Below are 23,334 nucleotides of genomic sequence, written 5' to 3'. Positions count from 1 at the left end.
TTTTGAGCTTTTGTTGCAATAATGCGAGTGGCCACTGGAAAAAAAATAGCTACAAGGCATTTATATTTATGGTGGGAAAGTGTTATTGTTAAATTGTTAACAGCAGCTGAATTTGACTTTGTTATGAGCTGCTGAAATACTTTACAGCCCCAACACACAGCAATCACCATCTCTATTTTGCATTAGTCAAATGACCACGGCACATATTTCAATGTCCGTTCCATTCTATTTCTATTCCTACAAAATTCAATCTACACGAAGCATGTATTTAAGTGACTGTAGCAGATGTAACCAGTAATGAAGAGAACAGTTTGTGATTTTCAAAACCATCTTGATTTATTGCAACATTCTCCTGAAGATACCGGTTTCGGGGAATCATAACAATAAAACAAGAAAAACATTATAATCCCGCTCCCAAAACAAGTTACAAGTACAACTGAACTTGAATTCCATCGCATAACTGCAACATTTAGAAATGAATAATTTAAAAGATCAGTAAAAATCAGTGCTGAATAGTTGGATGTGGAAAATAAGCGTTGTCACAGAGTTGGGAGGGAAATCACAGTTTTGCTTTTCGTCAAGTGGATTCCTTAAATATTTGTGAACAAATGTCCTTTTAAACCAGCTGCTTCAGACTTAAAAATACCCAAAAAACTAAAAAAAAAAAGCCAAAAACATGCTGAATAATTAGCCATTAATGCAACACAACTAACTCACTTCTAAAAGTCCAAGTAAAGCGGAGTCTTTTCTGCAGAAGAAATAAGCCAGAATATCTCGCTTAACCTCAACAATACGCAACTTATTGTACAAATTTGGATTTCTATTTAGTGACGAAACAATCTTAACTGGTGGTTTGATAAATAAAGATAGTTGTAGTGCTTTAACCTGTTAGAGTACTGACAGAAAGAGAGTTTATGGTTGCCTGCTTTGTGGTTTCGGTTAAACGCGGAACATTTTCTGCAGACGTTGGCTTCACAGAAAGCTGTTACTGTTTCCGAACATGTTGGGATTAGTTTGTAGTTTGCTTAGTCTTCGGTGGCAGTGGGCAAGTCTGTGTCTCTGAAGATTATCTGCCTTCCTCTCCGTCTGGCTGAGGATCCTGGAGGAAAGAAGACAGATAAAGACACTGTGAGGGATTTTTTCACTGTCTTATCAGCGGGTCTCAGAGCTGCTGACCCCTGTGAGGCAGCGGGACGAGGAAGAGGAGGAGGAGGAGAAGGAGGAGGCCAGGTCACTGATGCAGCCTTAAATATAAGATCTGAATGATCCATCACCTGGTTTCTCTCTGCACTTATCTCTCTCTTGACCTTTTTCCATTTCTGTGTCTTTCTGTCTTGATCTCCCTTCACTGTCTGGCACATTTCTTTTTTTTTCCCATCTTGAAGACTCAAGTTTTAGTCCTATAAACACTTCTGCGGGTCTTCAGTGGATGAAGCCAGAGAGCTACAGTGCCCTACAAAGTCTAACTGCAGTTACTACATTTTTGGTCTAAATTGAGTTATAACTAGAAAATGAACTCCTTGATGTCTGTTTTATCTTGTGACAAAGTTTTAGATTTCAATTTTGCTTCATTTCTTTTTTTTTAATACTTTATTTCAAGGCTTCTTAACTTCACAAACATAATCAGTCATTTCGTTTTCTTTGCAATATTGTACCTTGCATTTTTTCCCCCTTTTTTTCAAGGTATATATTCACAAAGTAAATAACAAACCATAAGGTAAACAGACAAACATAATTTTGCTTTATTTCAAAGAAATAATTATATAAAAAACACAAAATCCAACTCAAAACCAAAGCAGTAATTGCACTTACCATGGTCTGCTTTGGATATATATACTAATTTAAACATAAAAATAATAGAAAGTGTAAGTTTATTTGAAAGGGAAATTAGTATCTCAATAGTGATTAAGTAAAAAAGTGAGATAAAATTATATTAAGACTAAAATATAACATTTCTTTATAATATTAAGTCTACAATACACAAATCTTTGAATAAAGTTGTTATTTTAAACACACTGATAACAAAATCAATTTGAAAATGTTTATTCACTGAAAACAAAATATAAAAGCTGAAAGAAGACGACAACATTGTTGTTACTGCACTCTGTTTTTGCACTAATATTGTAACCTTTTACAGCGATGCCGTGACTACGTTTTTGGGGTCAAAGGTCAAATAAATCATCATGATTTTTGAGCATAAAAATTACATCATCAATACATGTAGAAATAAGTGTCATATCACTTACATACATATAACCAATTTTGCAGGCCAGTTAAAACATGTTAAAAAACTTTAAAGCAGTTTTTCTCAGTTTAACCCTTTGCGTAGTTACTGCAGTTAGACTTTGTAGGGCTTGTAATAGTTGTGCTGGTTAAGTCATGTTACAGTGGAGCCCAAAGAAAAGTACAAGAGACTGAGAGGGAAGGTAATAATTAGAAGTGTCTGATCACACAGAGCACTTTATGCAGGGTGCAAAATGTGAGTTGCATCATACTGTCTTTTCTGTAAAAGCTGCTGTGGTGAAATGCACTACCAATAGGGTAAATAACTTATATAACTAAGTTTATATAAGCTGATGAACCGAAAAAACTACTTTTAAGAGGATAAAAGTGGATACAGACCAGTACGTCTGTCGTTGCATGTGCAGCAAACATTTAGTCAATTTTATTCTGTTATGCACTATTCTTTCCTGGTCATCTTTACAAATGTTTAATTTATCTGCACATTATTTTTTTTATTAATTCCCTGCAATGTTTAATTTCCCAGTTAAAGTCAAATTTTGTTAAATCTCGACCTGAAAAGTAACTAAAGCTGTCAGCTAAATGTAGTGGAGTAAAAAGTAAAATATTTGCCTCAAAATGTAGTGAGGTAGAAGTATAAAGTTACTTAAAATGGAAATACTCAAGTAAAGTACAAGTACCTCAAAATTGTACTTAAGTACAGTACTTGAGTAAATGTATTTAGTTACATTTCACCACTGGGTCTACCCCTACCTTTATCTTTACTCGTATGCAGGCAGGTGGGTTTTGTTTTGGCAAAAAAAAGATTAAGGTTAAGAAAAATACATTGTGACATTTTTTGTTGTCGCATGAAGTCACGTAACATAATGTCATGTCATGTCTCATGACATAACATCACTGAACCATGGAACAAAGCCAAAGGTTAAGGTTAATAAGTCAGCATTTACTGTTTTGTTTCAAACAAACAAAAGAGCATTTAGTTTTATCCTAGTTCTGCATTTACAGACAGAAGTCTGAAAAAAGAATAATTTCTGACTGTAAAGTGAGAATATAATACTTTATTTTGTTGCTCACTTTAGATACCATGAATTTGTTTTATGCAGCTGTGAGTAGCTTTTTTTTTTCTTTGTGCATTGCACTGTGGGACAATATGTCTATCAAAAGCTCATAAATCAGGTGCATGCATTATGCTGCTGCAGCTGCTGACTTTAAAGTAATTTCATCACGTTCCCAGTGTAAGTGCACACTGTGAGCCTGCTGAGAAATGGCAGGTAGTGTTATTTTTTTTCCTGCCTGAGAGAAACATGTTTATTACTAAAACTTGAACCAGCTTCTCATCTATCTCCTACACAGCACACCCACATGGTTTGGGCAGGGCAGAACAGCCACAGTGTTTGGATATTGTGGTTTCTGTTTCCCGCTGAGAAAGTCGCAGCACAGACTGCCCCTCAGTGCTCACACACGTTTCTCAATACACACACACACACACACACACACACACACTCCTATAAAGTATAAATATAGAGCCTGACTCAGCCCCTCCTGCCCACACACAGAGGCAACAACACACACACGCCGCTTGACCCAAACAAAGACTGCACACGGCTCACAGCGCCCCCCTGTGGTGAGATCAGGTCACTGCAAGTTATTATTGTGGAGTCTCACTGATCCAGGATCTGTCACAAAGACATAATGTCTCATAGTTTAGTGCCTTTTTATGTTCGGATATAAAACATAAACAGCAAAAAGCTTCACTTTCTTCTCGTTAGATGTCAAATATCTTGTTTTGGATTCCTGTAATATGCAGAAGTAAAAACATTTGGGATCCATTTATATATAAAGATATATAACATGATGACAGACAGAACTGAATTTAACAAGGTTTATATAGAATTAAATGTGCGCCTTGTGACATTTTGAGCACCGAAAATTTTTTTTTTTTTGCAAATTCTTGAGTTTGTAGAGATGTTATTGTTCAAAAATAATTAATTTGTGAAGAGAGCAAACGTGCCTCCTAGACTGCTCCACCTTCTAGTACGAGGCTGCTGTCAGCACATTACATGGGCTGCTATATTCCCATTTATTGTTATGCGCTGATCTCTTGTGGCCACAGTGGTTACTACAAGAGCAAAGGAGGGGCATGAGGTATAGGGAGCGACAAAGTCCGCATAAGCAGGAAGGATGGGGCAGTGGATGGCCTTTAAGCACAGGACTTCCACCCAGGAAACCAGGGTTTGCATCCAGTAACAGACTTTTAGTGTGAAACGTAATTTTTTTTAAAACAAAAAGTAACTTTATGAGTCATTTTTATATCGTGTACAGCATCATGTAAAATGTCCCAATGTCATGGGGCTGGTTGGGACAAACTCACAACATGTCTTTAACCCCCTAATTTAACCCTCCTGTTATGTTCATTTCTCAGGAACAGCAATAATGTTCCTGGGTCAATTGGAAATGTTTAATTATGCAGAAGTCCCAAAAAATCCCCTAAAAGCATTGTTTATATTTCATTATTAACTCCATTACTAACCATTTAAAACAATATTTAGTGTAATGGTGTTCTTTACCTCTCACAGATCATGGTTCAATTTCTTAAAAAAAAAAAAAAAAGCATGTTAAAACTCTTTTTTATGTACATTGGAAAGACCTACATATCTCTCTCTCTCTCTCTCTCTCTCTCTCTCTCCCCCCCTCTCTCTCTCTCTCTCTCTCTCTCTCTCTATCTCTCTCTCTCTCTCTCTCTCTCTCTCTCTCTCTCTTCTGTTCAGGGTTTTGTTTTTTAACTTTGAAATGGATCAATTTGACACACAACAGAACGGGAGAGTTAAGAAAACATTTATGTAAATTAGAAAAAAAGCAACTGCATTTATAGGTGAGACTGTAAAATTTAATTGGCTGCTGGTTAGAATATTCTAACATAAATTTAAAGAGATACAGCAGAAAATAAAAAGTGTGCCACCCAACCCTGATCTCCCTCTAAAAGTCTCTCTCTGTCTTGGTCTGAAGGATTTAATGAGTAGCTCAGAGGTTAGTTTCGTCTCTTCACAACAAATAGATTCTGGGTCTTAACCTGATGCGTCCAGTTGGGTTTTACCAGTTTGTATATCCTCCCCTTGTCCCACTCATTTCCTCCCACATTGTAATGACATGCAGGTTAAGTGCATTTGAAACTTTAATTGCTTGTTTTCTCATCGACCCTCCCGGGATAAGTGGCTGAAGAATTATAGATGTGTAGACTGATAATCCAGTTATGTATTGTGTGTGTCTGTGGGAGACATTTACTTTAAATTTGACATACTTGTGAGTATTTCTCAGACTTCATACTTCTACTCTACTACATTGTAGTAGGAAATAATGATAATTGTATTTTTTACTGGATTTTACAAACAAAACATATGGAGATGTTTTGTAAATTGTCATAGTATCCAGCAGAATCAAAAATTAGAGCTGAAATGATCAATTCATTGATTACTTGAGTGGTTAATATTAAAAATTTGGTCAGGATTTCAGCTTCTCAAATGTTAAAGAGGCAGTTCACGCCCAATTTATTATTATTATTATTATTATTATTATTATTTATTAACATTAATTTAGATTGTTTTGGTGTAGGTTGTAAAGTCTTGAACATTGACCGTGTTGTGAGTAGTTTCAACATGAAACTGACAACAACAAGGTGTTCATGTTTTCACACACCTGGACTGGATTTGCATCGTTCACAAAGAACCTGTTTCTTTGTTTGTGAGCTCATCTTTGCTACCACTGTTCGGTTCTGCTTTGCATTCGGTTCTGCCCTGAAACTCTCCAAACACCTGCGTCAAATATTTCCAAGTTGGCCGTTATCGTGAGGATCAGTGGGACTTTTGGCGTATTCAAATAATGATGACAAAGGAAACACAAGTCAGCTGTTGCTGTGTGTGAAGGTTAAGATATTCAGAGTCTTAACACTAAGTTTGAAATAACGAGTCAATAAAAAAAACAGCAAAAGGTTATTAAAAAAGTATGATTTTCACTCTATTGTGGATATCAATTATTGATATTTGAACCTTAATGTTCAGTTTGTGGTCTTCTTAAACAGCTTCTTCACTATAATATAATGAATAATAATAATAATAATAAATCTCACTATTTTAGACACTAGTCACTCATTTAGAACAACAGACTGTAAATGTATTGTCTATCAATGACTTTTTTGGTAATCCAAATCAATATAAAAATAGAAAATATTTACTTATTTTAATTTTTTATGAGGTCAGAAGAAAGAAATATATTGAAAACAATACTGTAAAAATGTTCTTTTTAAATATTATAATTATTATTTATTTCATTTCTTTTACATTAATGCAATGATGGGTGTTTGAACAACATACTGTACATTTCTTGTCTATAAATTATTATTTGATAATCCAAATCAATATAAAATGAGAAAATATTCATATATTTTTATATATTTAAGCTTTTAATGATGTCAGAAGAAAGAAATATATTGGAAACAATGCTGTAAAATGTAGGCTCTTTTTAATAATAATTATTATTATTTTTATTTTCACATTAAAAGCAACAATGGATGTCCATAGGACTATCGCCACCTACATGTTAGTCCTTGGTGACCCATCGTAGCTCGCTCTTGACGTTCTGCAGCTCTGATAGGTTAACGGCGGGACCGGGCAGCTTCACGGCACCCGGCAACGCCTTCTTCTCCTCTGGCGTCTGGGCGGCAGCGCTGGGCTGCTCTGGTGATTGAGCCTTTAAAAAGAAATTTAAGAAAAAGAACTAATTATGACAAAGAGTGGAGCCTGCGTATCCAGCTCCCGCCCTAACATCCGCCTGACCAATCACAAGTCAATTACAGCTGTCAATCATGGCGTTAGAGCCCTATTTTATAGGATTAAATAACTAATTAAAACGAAAATTATCAGAAAAATGAACCAACATCAGCGTGAAACCATCTTTGGAAAGAAGTTATTTGACCTTCAAGTTTTCAGTTTTGCTCTTGTCCCTTCATTAACATGGAGGGGGCGGGGTTTATAACCTATACTGCAGCCCACCACCAGGGGGCGTTCCAGATGTTTTAGCCTCACTTGTGTTTATCTTTCAATACAACAAACCTATGGTTTCCAATGGTGGAACAAGTATTCAGATCCCTTATTTAAGTAAAAGTACTGATTCCACACTGTGAAATTACTCCACTACAAGTAAAAGTCCTGCATTCAAAACTTAAGTACAAAAGTATCAGCACCAAAATGTACTTAAAGTATCAAAAGTAAAAGTACTTGTTATGCAGAATGGCCCAATAAGATTATTTTATATATTCTAAATATATTGTTGTATGATTGTTATTATTATTATTGATGTATTTATATAATCAGCATTTGAATGTTGTCAGGTAGTGTTAATTTTGACGATTTAATATACTGTTATGAGATTTTTTTTTTTTTTTTAAATGGCTAGTCATTTTAAATCAATCATGTTTTTTATGTTAAATCTCAACTTGAAAAGTAACTAAAGCTGTCAGCTAAATGTCGTGCAGTTAAAAGTACAATAATTGCCTCAAAATGTAGTGAAGTAGAAGTATAAAGTTATAGTACACTTACCTCAAAATTGTACTTAAATGCAGTACTGGAGTAAATGTAGTTAATTCAATAAGAAATAACTTTTGGAAACTAAATATTGTCACATTTGATACAGAGATGTGCTGGTAAATGTTTGCTTTTACTTTTACTTTACTGTGTGTGTGTGTGTGTGTGTGTGTGTGTGTGTGTGTGTGTCTCCTGTGTTGTCTCACCTCTTCAATGTCTACTGTCTCCTCTCTCCTCTTGACAGGATGTCCCGCCCCTGGACGCAGAGCTCCCATCGGGATGTTCAAATTAGCCTGACGGACAGCAAGAACAGCCAATGAGATACTTTCAACACTTTAAACAAATTTCCTGTCTCTGCGGCTCTGCACGTGTGTGTGTGTGTTTGTGTGCCTCAAAAACCACTTGTTTTGATTATGACCACTAGTTCCTGGTTGATCATCATATCCCTAAAAAGGACATTGTGTCTTTATGAAAATTGGGACACACATACTCACACATACACACACACAGAGCTCAGCGATCTGCCTGCTAACTCGATGTTCTCCTGCTGCCTGGATTTGATGTGTTTTTTCTGCGTTGTACTGTACTGTACTGTATTGTATATATGCTCATATTGTACAGCTGTACAGAGAGGGAGTGTGTTGTGTGTCACAGAGGACGCTGGATTTTATTTTATTTTTTTGCAGAGAATACGGTTTTAAGTTCTGGATGAACTCGCCTCATTCGCAGCATGTTCGCTCAGATTTGTGTCCCTGTAATGTTGCTTTGGCTGGGGTTGTTTACTGTCTTCTGCTTCAGCGTGCTGTCAGCAGTCATCTTCTGACATTCCAACCAAAGGTTATAAAGGAATATTTCACCCTAAATTTAAAACTTAGATGATAATTTCACATTTAAAGATTTTGCTTTCTCGCCGAGAGTGAGAATTTTCTCATTAAACCTCACAGCAAGAAAGTAAATTCCCAAAAAGTTGAATTCTTCCTTTAACTCTGTTAAAAAAACACACAGTTGAAAAGCTCCTGTGCTGTAATTCCATCTCAGCCTCCCTGCATTACTAACAGGCCATATCAGTGTGTTTGTAAGTTTTAGTTCTTTAAAGGGTCAAGAGATACAGAATTATATTATGAAGTTAAAGGAAACAGATCTAAAGCAAAAATGGTCACAATCAGTGACACAGAGTCAGATTAATCTTGATAGTGTCTATTAGACTCCAAAAATGCCAGATCCTACAGTTGACATAATGCAACTAGATAACACAATTCAACAACCTGCAAGAATCTGACATTAATGGAAAACCAAAACCAAAACTACTTGGTTATATCTATAAAAAGGTCATGTTTTGGGTTAAAATAAGTCATAAGGAACTTAAATTACTCCCGTCATAATTTCTACAGTCCCTAGAGGTTGACGCCTTACAACAAACATCATCAGCTCTTGGCTCACGATTATGTGGTTTGTATAATATCATAGTGCATTCGTTTTTGTTGATATATAAATAGTGAATGAAAACAACCTGCTCAAGTAAAATACCTCAAATTTTCACTTAAGTACCGTACATAATGTTCTTCCACCACCTGCTTCACCCATTTCAAACGTTATCTCAAGATTAATCCCACACTGAAAAAAAAGTTTTTATGGCCCTGTAATTATTATTTCAATCATCTATATACATTCTACAAAGAAATACGAATTCAGTGCTTTTACTTTAAAATATCAGTTTTTCATGTAGTGCATTACTCAGTGATTGTTTGTTATTATGTGTCCTCAGTTTTGTATGTCAATTTAATCATTCGTTCCAAGTAATATTCACTAAACCAGTTCATTGGCTTAATTAGTTGATATTTCCAAGTAAAATGTTATTGAGGGACATCAGTGAATCTGCAATTTACTTGTGTATATTCATTAAAAAAATAAATGGTTATTTAAATAAATATTACTTAGAAACAGCCTGAGTAAAGATTAGAAACACTTCCTGTGTGGAAAAGCTTGCCTAGTTTTTTTTTTTTTCAGTGCATAAGTGTGGGCGAGTAAGGGCTTGCTCCACCTTCTAGTAGGTCCAGTAGGTTGTTATCAGCCCATTAAATGGCCAGATGCTAAAAAACTAAGCAGTTGTGTTTAGTTAAAAGGCCACAGTTTTTAGATTTACACCACATACAGAACTACTTCTCTACAGTAAGAGCAAAAAAAGTTCCTGGTTAGGCGTAATAAGAAAGTTTAATAAGTAAAATAAATGCGTGTCAATGTTGCAAGTTAAGGCATTGTGATAACAAGTGTGGTAACATAAAAACTTGATGCACAGAAGTTAAGTGACATTATTTCAAATAACTTTTACTTTACTCGTGCAACTTATCGTCAGTTTCCTTACCTTTCCGAACAACATCACTAAAATAGCAGCCTGTTGAATGTGCTGATAACAACCTACTAGACATACTAGAAGGCGGAGCCGGCCCTTAACAGCCCAAACTTATGGGAATGTCAGCTAATCGCGTGCCTCCTTCCTTATCTTTATTCTTTTCATGCACACTGATAATTCAACTCTGCTTCCTGACTATAGTGAGCATGCAGTTTGCAGCCAGAGCTATGTGAGTGAAGGATATGTATTAGAGAATTAACTACTGGACTTTGGGATCCACACTGAAAATTTTGGCTGCACAAGCTGTTTGTAGGAAATGTAATGGAACTTTTACTGCTTGCCTTTTGCAGCTGTACAAAGATGGCACTGGCTTTTAATCTGGAAGGAGGCTGAGATGGAAGTACAGCATATAACTGTCTCTGTGTCCATCAATCCAACAATAATAACTTGTGTTGAAGGTGAACCAATTCTTTAAAGCTGGCTGGAAATGTTTATATATAAGGATAGAAGACCAAAAACCTTAAAGCCAGCAGGATAAGAGTCAGTCAATCGATGCAAGATTTGTCCCGAAGTTCGAAAACAGACAATAAAGCAAGCTTATGATTTATTTTATTGATCTGAGAAATGTCCTATTACTAACTGTTCTTTTTCAGCTCAAACAGACTTTGTTTTGTCATTTTCATGGGGTACATTTGTAGACTCTTAACTGCCACCGTGGCAGCGTCTCAACCCTGTTTGGTGATTGTTTTCTGTTTTATAGTTGTTGGGTATAAAACACAGGATGTCCATCAGCCAAGTTTAATTGTTCTTCACAGACCATTTGTTCAAGGACCGTGCTGGTGTTTGTCCAAGTTTTACCCACACATCAGATATAACTCACATAACTTCCATTTTCCATTTTCAAAAGCATAACAACAGTGTTTTAATTGATTTTCTGTCTTCCTTCCAAAAGCAAATTACAGACATTTATGTGTTGAGACGGTACAAGCAAAATCTTTTATTCATGCACTGGTCAAGTTGAGATTTTTTGGCTGTTTTGCCTTCATGACATGTTTTCTTTTAGATAGTGGAAAGCAATCATCCACATTTAGGTCGTTATTTTTGCTACACTTCTCTAGATTTCTCCTAAATTCACCAGAATTTGGTTTCAGGTGATAAATATTTGTATATTTATACATAAACACTCAACATACACTGAACTCTCCAGTTATATCCCTGTCTAAATTGTGAAGATTTTGTGAAGACGGCTTTGTAAGTGTATAATTTATAATAAGATTTATAGTAGTAGTATAATCTATATTTTATTCATAAAATTTTTTTGATTTTTTTCAATGGCTTTTGACAGTATTTTCTGAGTTAAATCCCAAATTCCTTCTGCAAAAAATCTTTGACTGTAATATGTCAACAAAATGAAACAAGAATGAAATTGAGAATCTGCAACCAAAGTCGTAATACAATCATGTGCTCTGTTAATATAAAACCCAATCCACAATACAAACGGGCACTAATGGGATCATGTACATTTTTTTGCTTAATCTCGGATTTTGCAGCTACGTTAAGCACACAATCAACTGTTTCCTTCATGATTGAGTTTCCTTCTGAATTGATTAAACTGAAGCTAATAACTGTGTGGAAAATCAAGGCAACAAAGACATGTTATGCTTTTGAAAATGTTAAAATATAAAATAGATTGAAACAGGAAGGTTTTTGGACGACGATGTCTATTATTTATAATGTAAATTTGTCCTGCTGTTATTGTTTTTGTGATGAACTTAAACTGTTGGAGTACTGAGACGAAGAACCTCATGTTTGTACTGTACTGGTGTTAAAAAAGTCCTCTGTCCAGATGCCTATCCCATGGTTAGACATGAAAATGAGCACAATGAGAAGAGAGAGCCAATGGAAGAAACCCTCTCTGACATGCACGCACAAAGCCATTACAACACCAATACAAACAGACAGTGATAAAGACAACTCTCCATCCTTTGCCTCGCTACAACTCTGCACTAACAAAGCCTTGATACTGTATATGCACAGTCTGAACTCTGTATTTGCCTTTACCATTAAATACTTTAATGTGGAAACACCTGTTGTCTTTATTTTAACAGGATGAAGAGTTATTAAGCCATTTGGCTGAAGCTTTTATCCAATTTATCCAATTTTACTTGTGCAATAACTTGCCTGTTTTTGACGTGATGTTATTAAAGTAGTAAATAATAAAGTTTTACAGACATTCACATTATTGTGCACACAGATGAAAATCTTTTACCTGTAGGGCCTTAACGTTGGACGAAGGTTTGGACATAATCCCCCCGGTAAGTCCACTGACCTGGAGGAAGCACAGATCACAGACATTCAGCTGTGTGTATTTCAGTGTGTGTGTGTGTGTGTGTGTGTGTGTGTGTGTGTGTGTGTGCATGTCGGGGGCACTGGGACTCTGTTTCTGTGGTTTTAAAGGGCCGGGATAGCATTTCAGTTGCTTAGCGACTCTTACACAGAGAAGCAGGTAGAGGAACTGTTCTCTGAATCATTCATGAGAGGGAGACAGAGAGGAATGTCAAAATAAAAGTACAACAGCGCCTCAAATTCAGCAAACGTGTGAGAGAGAAACCTTTGTGTTGAGTGTAGTGATGTAAGGCAGAATACATTGGAAATCAGCTTCTTTTAATGAGCGGGAACAGCAGTGACAGGGTCTAAATAGGTTTATGATCACTTTGGCTTCAATTCAAATCACATAAGCTCTCCAGTTCTGGGATGAATTTATGTTACATATTGTTGAGGTTTACAGCATAAAAACACAAGGTCAAGCTTGAGGTTTGGGGAAGATCTAACCGCAATCTGTCCTGAACCTTAAAGGTGCATTGTGTAATTTCTTGCAACAGGCTCCAAATAATAGGGGGGCAGTATTTTACCTTGTGCAGGAATTGCATGATTTACTATTTGCAAGAATGACATTGTTTAAAATTGTTTGCAGTTAAGAGACTGTCCTATCCTCAAAAACAACTCCATCGGTCGTTTTCTTCAATTAGATTATTAAGACCCGTGTTTATGTTGTAGACCGTCATCTCCCACCCTCTAACTGCCATAGAATGTAGGAATGATGGCAATTTGTTCGTTCATTTGTGTACCATGTGGGAAAAAAAAAGTAAATGATGTGATTCAACCATCACTTCACTTCCCTGCCTCACATTTTTAGGAAACTATGGCACATCCGGCATTAACATCCATTTATTAACTATCGTTTATAAAGCCTAACCAGGAAACTTTTATTTTTGTCGCTTGAATGCAACAAAACTGCAGTGAACATTATGTTTATGTATAATGATGTGTCCACTGTTATTTACAAACCTTGCACTCTGTACCAGCAAAACGCTCATATGAGTCGTTTTGGGTGGTACTGATAGACGACATTTGCATATAAAAAGGGGCCAATTTTGCACTAAATGCATGCGTATAACCTCTTTTAAATATGTGCAAATAGAGCCATAGCACCAACATGCAATTTTCTTGGCAGTGCAGTTGAGTGTGCAATTTAGCCTTTGCATGTGCTTTGAGAGTTTTTTTTTTGTCTTATTTGCCCATGTTTAGTTGCCGGAAAAGCCTTGCAATCCTTTTGTAAATTCGCCCCAAACTGGTTAGCATGTTCATTTCAGTAGATGTCTCTGCAACACAATACACAGAGTTCTTTGACACAACTTCAATCGTATCACTTCACATTCTGTGGATAATGTTGTTAATTTTAAGAATGTTTTCAACCAAAATTCTGGCTATATCTTACACATTGCACCTTTAAACTTGGTGTTTTTGTTACCTCAACCTCAAGTGCGCATTTCAAACCCTTTTTAGGAGATTCTTGTTTTAAAATGTGAGCTGGATTTCCAGCCAACTCACTGAGCTCATATTGCCAGTGATAGTTTCAGAAAAATCTGCAGTTCCCAGCTAGAAATGAGAAGACTGATTTTGCGCACCTCTGTTTCAATTCAAGGACTCATTGTTTCAAAAATGAAAAATTTTTGAGTTGTAAATGAGCCATTGTGTAAAGTATATACTGTACTGTAATGTGCTGTGCAAAGACAGAAGCTTGAGAGGTAAAACAGTAATTGTCATGTTTTTGTTTCCTCCCAATGGTCTAAATTCTGTATGTTTCGGGTGCTTCCTCTTCTCATCTCAGCCTGTTTTCTGTTATTTTAAACTTCCTCCCTCCCTTTCTGCTGTTTCACACATCACCACAGACCCAAGTGGTTCCTAATCGTAGAAGTTTCCATGGCCTATTTATCTTATCTACAAGTGGCTCTGATCAGAGCAGAGGACCAAAGAAGCAGAGTGAGTCCCAGACCCTCCGGCTGCTGCTGCTGCTGCTGCGTCCAATGGCAGCCCTTAGATACTGTTACCAGGGTGCTGTTTGTGTAACAACATACAGTAAGAGCTTCGCTGTCCTTGTCATGAGAGCAAAAGCCTGGACACCCCCAAAATACACAACCACACACACACACACGTACACGCTTACACACACACACGCTTACACAACAGGATGATATTTATATTGGCCATGAGTAGCAGCTGCCCCCCTGACGCCACGCTGCAAAGCCCCACAAGCCCTTTCACTCTCATGTACACACTCTTTCTCTTTCTGTCTCACATACACACACATACAAACACACACACACCACAGATAGAATTATTCCTCATACTTTAAACTATTGAAATCCTCAAACATTTAAACCTCTGTGCAGATACCTAACAAAAAGGCTCTTTGAGATGAGTCTGTGTCTGTACAGTATTTCAACAAAAAGCTTGGATTTCTAATTCAAAAAGTCTTAGGAACCTCATCAACCCTGATCTCAAATTCCATGGTGGCTGCCCTGAGGATCTACGATAGTGAAAGCTGAAGTGTCAGTCGGACACATGTCCAACTTCCATCTATGGACAAACCACAGAGTTTGAATGTGCAAAATACTGCATAATAGTTTATTATGAGCTGGTAGTGCTAACAGTGGCTAACCTTGCTAGTGCAAACCCTTTTTCCACCACCCTGTTAAGCAATGGTTTCTTCAAACACAGTTAGTCCACGGGTGATGTCATTCCCAGCTCCAATTTATGATTTTCAAGGTATAATATTCCAGTATAAATATAATCTGCACTCTCATATCTCTATGCTAAATTTGAAGCTACAGCCAGAAGGTGGTTAGCGTAGCATTAAGACTGGAAGTAGGCGAAACAACTGGCCTTACTACGTCCAAAAGTAACATAATCTGACTGATAACCAGCACCTCACAGCCTTAAACTTACTGGTTAACGCATTATATCCCCATTGTTGGTTCTGTACTAAGCTGCAACCTCCGGGGCTGAAAATGAAGCAAACGCAGAAATGCCAAAAACTGCAGTTCCTCGAATGGCCACTAGAGACTCAAAAGCGAGTCACTCTGCATAGACCACTATGTTTAAATGCGCAACTTTACAACAGATATAAACATGTTTACAGCCTGGTATATAAAAAAACATTTTTTGTAAAATTGTGTTATTGTTTTAACCCTCTCTCTCTCTCTCCGAACCATTGTTGGGAGATTGTTTAATGTTGTTGGCTCATTGCTGGTAACCGGCGTCTTAATGTCTGGGCCGAAGTGTGGAAAGGAAGGAGACAAAGTGGAAACTTTCGTGCAAAACTGCACATTTTTTTCCTTTCTTTAGCAAAGGCAGAACACAACACAGGGCCTGGTCAAACTCTGTCTGGACACTGCTGTGTACTAAACACTTAGGCATTAACATGAGCTACGTACATCTGTCACAGTGGATCTCTACCTCTCTTTCTTCTGTTTACCTTCCTGCACCTGTACGTCACACACACACACACACACACACCACTGTCTTAACCCTCGTGTGATCTTAACACTCTGCATACTCGACCCACTGTGATGAAATCTCTCAAATAAAGCAGTTTCATTGAATTACAAACCCCCAAATCTTATTTTTTCATGAAGAAACGTCTTCTCATGCATCAATAACTTTATGAATATCAGGGTTTGCAGTCTTAACGGTTCAGGAAAACTGAAGTGAAACAATGACAAACTTGAACTTTTTGGTGTTATAGTTGTAGGGTCTTATATATGTTACAATAAGGAAATTGGCTACACAATACTCATCTTTTCACATATTTTGAATCGTTGTCCACAAACAACAGTAAGTAAGAAAAAAACCTTTCAACCAAACCATCTTGAAAAAAGATGATTTACATTGTTTTTTTCAACATAGTGGCGGGTCAATTTTGACCCTTAAGACAAGGCAAGGGTTAAAGGGACAGGGCTGGCTGGTGACAATAGCTAATTTTCCCATTCATGACAACTGTTAAGGGGGGTGAATTACATAATCCACCTGTTTAATTTATATTAAGGCTTGAACTTTTGCACAATTAAAGGTTGGCCACGTGTTTCAGCAGCCAGGCCTCATTCAGCCCAACTCAGCTCACTTACGCTCCACCTCTTTGGATTACATTTTTGGACTACCTGGGAGTTAGGTGGAATCAGGCACTGCCAAGATGGTGACAGCTGGAGTCACCATACGAAGCTTCACAGTGCCTGTTTGGGAACCTTTGGGTGACGAAACAGAGACTATGTCCATGTTTGACACAGTCTATGAATTATACGGTTGCCTAAAAGATATTTGAAGCCAACTATTGCAAATGTTTGCTTAGCTAAGCTAATCATCTCCTGGCTCTAACTTCAAAGTGATAGTACAGACATAAAAGAGAGCGGTGTCATTCTTCTCACTGAAGCAAATGACCATCGTTCCCAAATTGTTTTACTATTCCTTATATAAACAATTATATTAAAGTAGGAACCAATGAGAACTGTGGCACAGAGGAGGAAATGTCGCTGTGATATGGAATAAGAATTAAAGTTACTTTTTGCACAAATAGGATTAAATTAATGCTTTTTTTTTCATCAAAACAGACCCAAACAAAACTTTCTCCACTGCTAAACATTGAGTGTTCCTGCAGGTTATTGCAAAACTTTCAGACTGTTCCTTCTAAATAAACACAAAATGCTGAATAAATGTGAGCCTAAAGTCATGACCTGCACCACCTGCTATTCAAGCACACACACACACACACACACACATTCTTGTACTTCTATCTTTGTGAGGACCCTCATTGGAACTGTGAATTCCCTTGCGATGTTATAATAGTTCTGGATTTTTCATTAGTTTTAGTTTTAATTTTGTTGTGAATTTTTGTTTTCAAATTCAGTTAGTTTTAATTAGTTTTAGAGTGATTTTGCTAGTTTTAGTTTAGTATTTTTTTTAAAAAATGCTTTAGTTTTAGTTTAGTTTTTATTAGTTTTAGTGTTAGGTCACAGTAAATTTTGCCTTCATTTCTTTTGCCTTATCCATCTTCATTATGTATGAAAAAAGTTGACAAAGACGAAAACGAAAACGACATTTTCACTATAATTTTAGTTGGTTTTGTAACCACACAATACAATTTCAGTTAATTATCATTATCATGTAACATTTAGCCTTAAAACAAAGTCTGAAATCTAAAAAAAGCCTTTAAAGAAGTGAGGACCGGCCGAAATGTCCTCACTTTGCAAAAATGTCCTCACTAAAAACGTGTTCCCGTCCTCACAAGGGAGTACAAGAACACACACACGCACACGCACACACACACACGCACACACACACACACACACACACACACACACACACACACATATATAAAAGGCAGATCTAACTTACCTGCTGATGACACAACTCTGTTTCCTCTAATACTTGCTTTTAAACACGCTTGGACTTGTCTTGCTTGGTCACTTACACTTTCTATCCATCTCTCACAAACTTGTTTCCCCCCTTCTCTCCATCTCTTTCTTTTTCTTTCTCTTTTCCTCCACTCTCCGCCCCTCTCGCTTTCTCTCTCTCTCTCCCTGCCTCGTAAGTGGTGGAAGGATTCCTCTCATATCTGGGATTTGTTCTCACTATAAATAGACGAGTGATACACAGAAGGGACCTGCTTTCTGTCCACACACACACACACACACGTCCTCAGACACACATGGACACGCAGAGTGACGGACCAAAACATTGTCAAACAGTAGAACCGAGCACTTTGATCTCTATACTTGTAACATCTTTAAAAGGTTTTCAAACTAGAGTTACAGTGAAATGTTCCGAAATAATTTCACTGCAAGACCAAACTTCATTAAAAAAGAACAACATTTAAGCAGGTTTCAAGTTGCAATTGCAGTAAAATGTTCCAGTCCGGTGCAGGAAATATTACTCCTAGACCAAACTTCCTTCAAAAAATTAAATATTTAAGCATGAAACACTCAAACAGATAAATGTACAGTTACATGAGATTCACAAATGTTTATAATGACAAGTATGGAGCCTGATTTTAACATCTATTTCCAGGTTTTCAAGCTTTAATTACAGTTAGATGTTCCAGTGAGGGCAGTACTGTAATTGCAGGACAAACTTAATTAAGAAAAACAACAACAAATGACTTGATTGTTCAATTATTTTCTTTACTGGAACCGTTTTAATGTAATCAAACCTTGAAGACCTTTAACAAACATTGAAATCAGAGCACATAAATATCATTATTGACATTGTGAATCTCATATAAGCAGACAGTTATGTGCTTGAATGTTTCATGCTTTATTGTTCCATTTCCTGAATAAAGTTTGGTCCCGCAGTTAAAATACTTCTCTCACCGTACCATCTCACTGTATTTAAACCTTGAAAACCTTTAATAGTCAGGTGGCTTAGGACCACCTTTCTATCACCATAGGTTTCAATTTTTGATGGGAGCCACTTTATTAAGATGGCAGATCGGAGATGGCAGCCATATAAAGTCTATGAGAACCAATATATCTTCCAAGCCACTTAAAAGGTGTCAAAATATAAATTTTCTGGGTCAAGGAATCATTTAAAGCTATTGAGAATATCACTAGATGATTATTTGATCAAGATATGTTCAATTTGCCATGTATTTACGTAATTTCCAACTCAGCTCCTAAGCGGTCGGACATATATTTATATAAAATTACAAAAATGAACACATCTATATGATCAAATAATCATCTAGTGATATTCTCAATAGCTTTAATGGATTTCTTGACCCAGAAAATGTATATTTTGACACCAACATTGACCTTCTAAGTGGTTTGGAAGATATATTGGTTCTCATAGACTTTATATGGCTGCCATCTCCGATCTGCAATCGTGATGAAGTGGCTCCCCTCCAAAAATTTTAACTTATGGAGATGGAGAGCATGTGGAAAAAATGTGGTGCTTTTGTCCGGTGTGTCCCCTTTATTTTGCTAAGATGCCTGACTATAAACTGGGTTAGGAAATCATTTTAATCTGCTGTATAAACAACCTATGGGGTTAACAGTCTTGTTTAGCTGCAGGACCCAACTTGAAAAATGGAACATTTAGGCCTTTATATGAAACACAACAACTGTCTGTTTACATGAGATTCACAATGTTGTATCAACAAATAATCTTAAATTACAGTTTTCAAGCTATAATTACTGTAAGATGTTCCAGTGGGGCAAAATAACTTCACGGCAGGCCCAAACTTCATTCAAAAAATAGAAAATTTAAGCATAAAACACTCAAACACATAACTTTTTGCTCATATGACATTCACAGATGTTTATAATGACAATTGTGTGCTTTGATGTTAACATATTTTTTGTTTTTTCAGGCTCCAATTACACAAAAATGCTCCAATGAGGGAAATTAAACTGCTAAACCAAACAAACAAAACAGTCTGCTTGCATGAGATTCACAATGTTTATAATAACAAGTATCTTCTTTGATTTGCATACATTTTTAAGGATTTTCAAGCTATAATTACATGCAAATGTTCCAGTGAGAGAAATAATTGAACTGCTAAACCAAACTTCACTCAAAAAACTAAACATTTAAGTATTTCAAACACAAGTGTCTGCTTATATGATATTCACAAGTGTTTACAATGACTAATGGGGTAATTTTTTGCTGCATCCTCATCAAAACCTGACACATGAGTCCTCAAAACACTCCTCCTAATCTTAGTGACTAAAATGGCACTGTCCTATTTCTGCTCTGACACTCACTCACTTAAACACACACACACACACACACACACACTCATACACAAGTAGCTCTGCTGGCATATCTACATGTATACACTGATGTACATCCTCCGGCTCAGAGGGGAACTGATCTCACAGAGTTAAAGGTGTGTGTGTGTGTGTATGTGTGTGTGCTCTCTTACCTCCTGGCGTGCGTGGCTGCTCTGCCCTGCCTGCGCTCTCTCTGAGGTCCTCTTCGGCTACCTGACCTGTTTCCGCTCGTCCTGATTGGCTCGGGGAGACACGAAACTCCTCCCTGAGAGGAATTCGACCCATCATGAAAGAAGTAGAGTGAGTTTTCAGCCTGTGTGTATGAGTGTGTGTGTGTGTGTTTCTCTATTTGTTTATAGAAGTCTTTTGCAGTGTGTGTGTGTGTTTCCACTTACCTCTCTCTCAGGATTTCCTCAACTTTCCCTCAAATGGAGCTTTCCGCCTTCAGTGCATCAAACCACAGATATCCCATGAACTTAATCTAGTGTGTGCTCAGGTAATAAAATGAACCGAGTCAAAGTGTGGCGTGTTTTATATTTCAAACTATGCAAATACTACCCCCGCACACTGGGCGACCTGTTGGCAGGGACAACCCTTACCTATTACAAACACCGTCATCAGTGAATGTGTTTTATTGTATTTAACAACATGATACAGCTGTTAATTCAATAGGTAGCTGAAGTTTCACAGTAAGCTAGGCAACACTGCATGAGGAAAATAACAACCAGTGGTGGAGGAAGTATTAAGATCCTTAAGTATTAAGATACTTAAGTAAAAGTATTAAGACAACTGCAAAAAGACTCCAATGAAAGTAAAAGTCATGAATATAAAACTTATTTAAGTCGAAAACAGCCACCAGTATCAAAAGTAAAAGTACTTGTTATGCAGAATGGACCCACTTAGATTGATTATATATATATATATATATATATGGGTCAATGACATGATCTAACCCAGTGTCAGTTGGTGTAACCAGTCATTTTTTCCCCATAAAAATCTGATCATAAACAGGAAAAAAATCTACGTTTACATTGCAACACTATGGTATATAACAAATTTGACATAATTTGTCAAAACTTTAGAAAAAAATGGTTGTTTTTAGAATATGTTCTGCTCAATATTGACAAAATATGTAAATTTAGAAATACTCCAAAATAAATTTAATTTGATGTTTTTTAGAATGAAGTCATTATATGTATAAGTCCACTTAAATACAATGTAGGTGGATGAAGGTGGATGAAGTATTATTTATCATTTTTTTGTGGTTACACCATTTGACATCTTGCCAACCCTTATTTGTCACTCACCCATGTTCGAGGCCATCCTGAAATACCCGGATCATCCGTTACACAAAACCGTTATGGACCAAAAAAACAGCAGTGGACGGCTCCTCTCTCTCTGTTGCAGGACGGAGAGATTCAAAAGATCCTTCGCTCCTACAGCCATCAGTCTGTCTCATTCTTCAAGAGTTACCAGACTAACTGAATTTCCCCTCGGGGATCAATAAAGTCATTTTGATTTGATTTGATTGATTTGATATGAGTGGGTAATCCACTACATTAAGCCACCAGCTTTAGTTACTTTCAGGTCAGGGTTTAACATGAAAAACGTGATAAATTTAAAATGATTAAGCATTTTTATTTTATTTTTTTGACATTTTTCATTTATTTATATTTATCTTTGGAGTAAATTTCGCATTATATATGTTTTTTTTTTATTTTGCCTGAGGTTTGCAAAATGGTATTTCAGTCCTATGCAGCACATTTAAATTAAAGGAAATCTGAATCTATTTAATATCTGAAAATAAATTCAACAAAATGAAAAAAATAAATGAAAAAAGATGAATTTATTTAAGCAGCATTTTACTGTTTTACTGCTAAGGTAGGGCTAATTTTGACTACTTAATATACTGTATTGTGGTTTAATAAATTCAGATTTCAGATTCAGATTTCCTTTCATTTTAATTTTTATGAGCTGCATAGAAACAAAATAACATTTTGCAAACCCAAGGGAAAATAAAAACATACATCGTGCACAATTTACTGCAAAGATAAATATAAATAAATAAATAATGGTAAACAATGATCACATGTTTTTCATGTTAAACCCTGACCTGACAGTAACTAAAGCTGGTGGCTAAATGTGGTGGTATTCAAGTATTCAGATCCTTTTCTTCAGTAAAAGTACTAATACCACACTGTGAAATGACTCCACTCCAAGTAAAAGTCCTGCATTCAAAACTTACTGAAGTAAAAGTACCAGCATCAAAATGTGCTTAAAGTATCAAAAGTAAACTCTTTATGCAGAATGACCCCATTCAGATTGTTTTATATATTCCAAATATATCATTATATTATTTGTATTGATGCATTGAAAAAAAAATGTCAAATCGCTTTAAATTGATCATGTTTTTCATGTTAAATCTCGACCTGAAAATTAGAAAAATTTGCCTCTAAAATGTAGTGAAGTAGAAGTATAAAGTTACAAAAAATTGAAAAACTCAAGTAAACAAGTAAATTGCAAGTTCCACAAAATTGTACTTAAGTACAGCACTTGAGTAAATGTACTTAATTACATTCCACCACTGATATCAACATTTAAAAAATGGAGCTGAAATTTAAATTGCAGTAGTCTCAAGTTGCTCTGCACAACTCAACACATTAAGCTTTCCGTGCAAATTGCACATATTTAATTTTATAGTTTGAAGGACAATAAAGATCCTAAAAGTTGCATATATCCCTGCTTCTTCAATTGGCTTTTTAAGTCAAATACATCAGTTTATGTTTGGATTGCTCAGGTAGGGATGAAACAGCTTTAGATTTAAGGATATATTTGAGATTTTACATGAGTCATGCAGTGATGACACACTGAATAAAAGCCACCTCCCTCTGATGTTATTGTCTCCATCACAGATCTGATAATAGTTTTCGCTGTCTGACACCTTGTCGCTCTTGTCCACCGGCAGCTGTTTAGTTGGCAGGACATGAGAAGTTGGAGGCCACATGTACATGAGGGCATCTGTCCTGCTGTCTGCTGCAAGCTGCTCGTGTTGTTGCACCAC

The 23,334-nt window shown here is 36.4% G+C and overlaps 2 protein-coding genes across 3 annotated transcripts in view; one reads left to right on the top strand and one right to left on the bottom strand.

The window, feature by feature from the left end:
* cnksr2a (connector enhancer of kinase suppressor of Ras 2a) overlaps positions 1 to 12,251 on the top strand; it is a 103,226-nt gene extending 90,975 nt beyond the window's left edge. The window contains exon 25 of the mRNA XM_059326552.1: positions 8,062 to 12,251. Coding sequence (XP_059182535.1) covers positions 8,062 to 8,109 — 48 coding nt within the window. The 3' untranslated portion in view covers positions 8,110 to 12,251. The remainder of the gene's footprint in view (positions 1 to 8,061) is intronic.
* smpx (small muscle protein X-linked) lies at positions 425 to 20,519 on the bottom strand. Of its 2 annotated transcripts, none has more exons than XM_059326555.1 (5): positions 20,426 to 20,519; positions 12,437 to 12,496; positions 8,024 to 8,110; positions 6,832 to 6,984; positions 425 to 1,099 (listed from the first exon to the last, which is right to left on the bottom strand). In XM_059326555.1, exons 2-4 carry the CDS (start codon positions 12,470 to 12,472, stop codon positions 6,835 to 6,837), a joined length of 273 nt encoding a protein of 90 aa, XP_059182538.1. In that variant the 5' UTR covers positions 12,473 to 12,496; positions 20,426 to 20,519; the 3' UTR covers positions 425 to 1,099; positions 6,832 to 6,834. The 2 variants fall into 2 exon arrangements, with proteins under 2 accessions (XP_059182538.1, XP_059182537.1); XM_059326554.1 differs by lacking the exon at positions 20,426 to 20,519 and adding an exon at positions 17,899 to 18,103.
* Between the last annotated feature and the right edge of the window lie 2,815 nt (positions 20,520 to 23,334).

This window comes from Centropristis striata, chromosome 23 (genome assembly GCF_030273125.1).
Source record: "Centropristis striata isolate RG_2023a ecotype Rhode Island chromosome 23, C.striata_1.0, whole genome shotgun sequence".
Classification (NCBI taxonomy): Eukaryota; Metazoa; Chordata; class Actinopteri; order Perciformes; family Serranidae; genus Centropristis; species Centropristis striata.
This window is presented reverse-complemented; position numbering and strand designations above follow the sequence as displayed.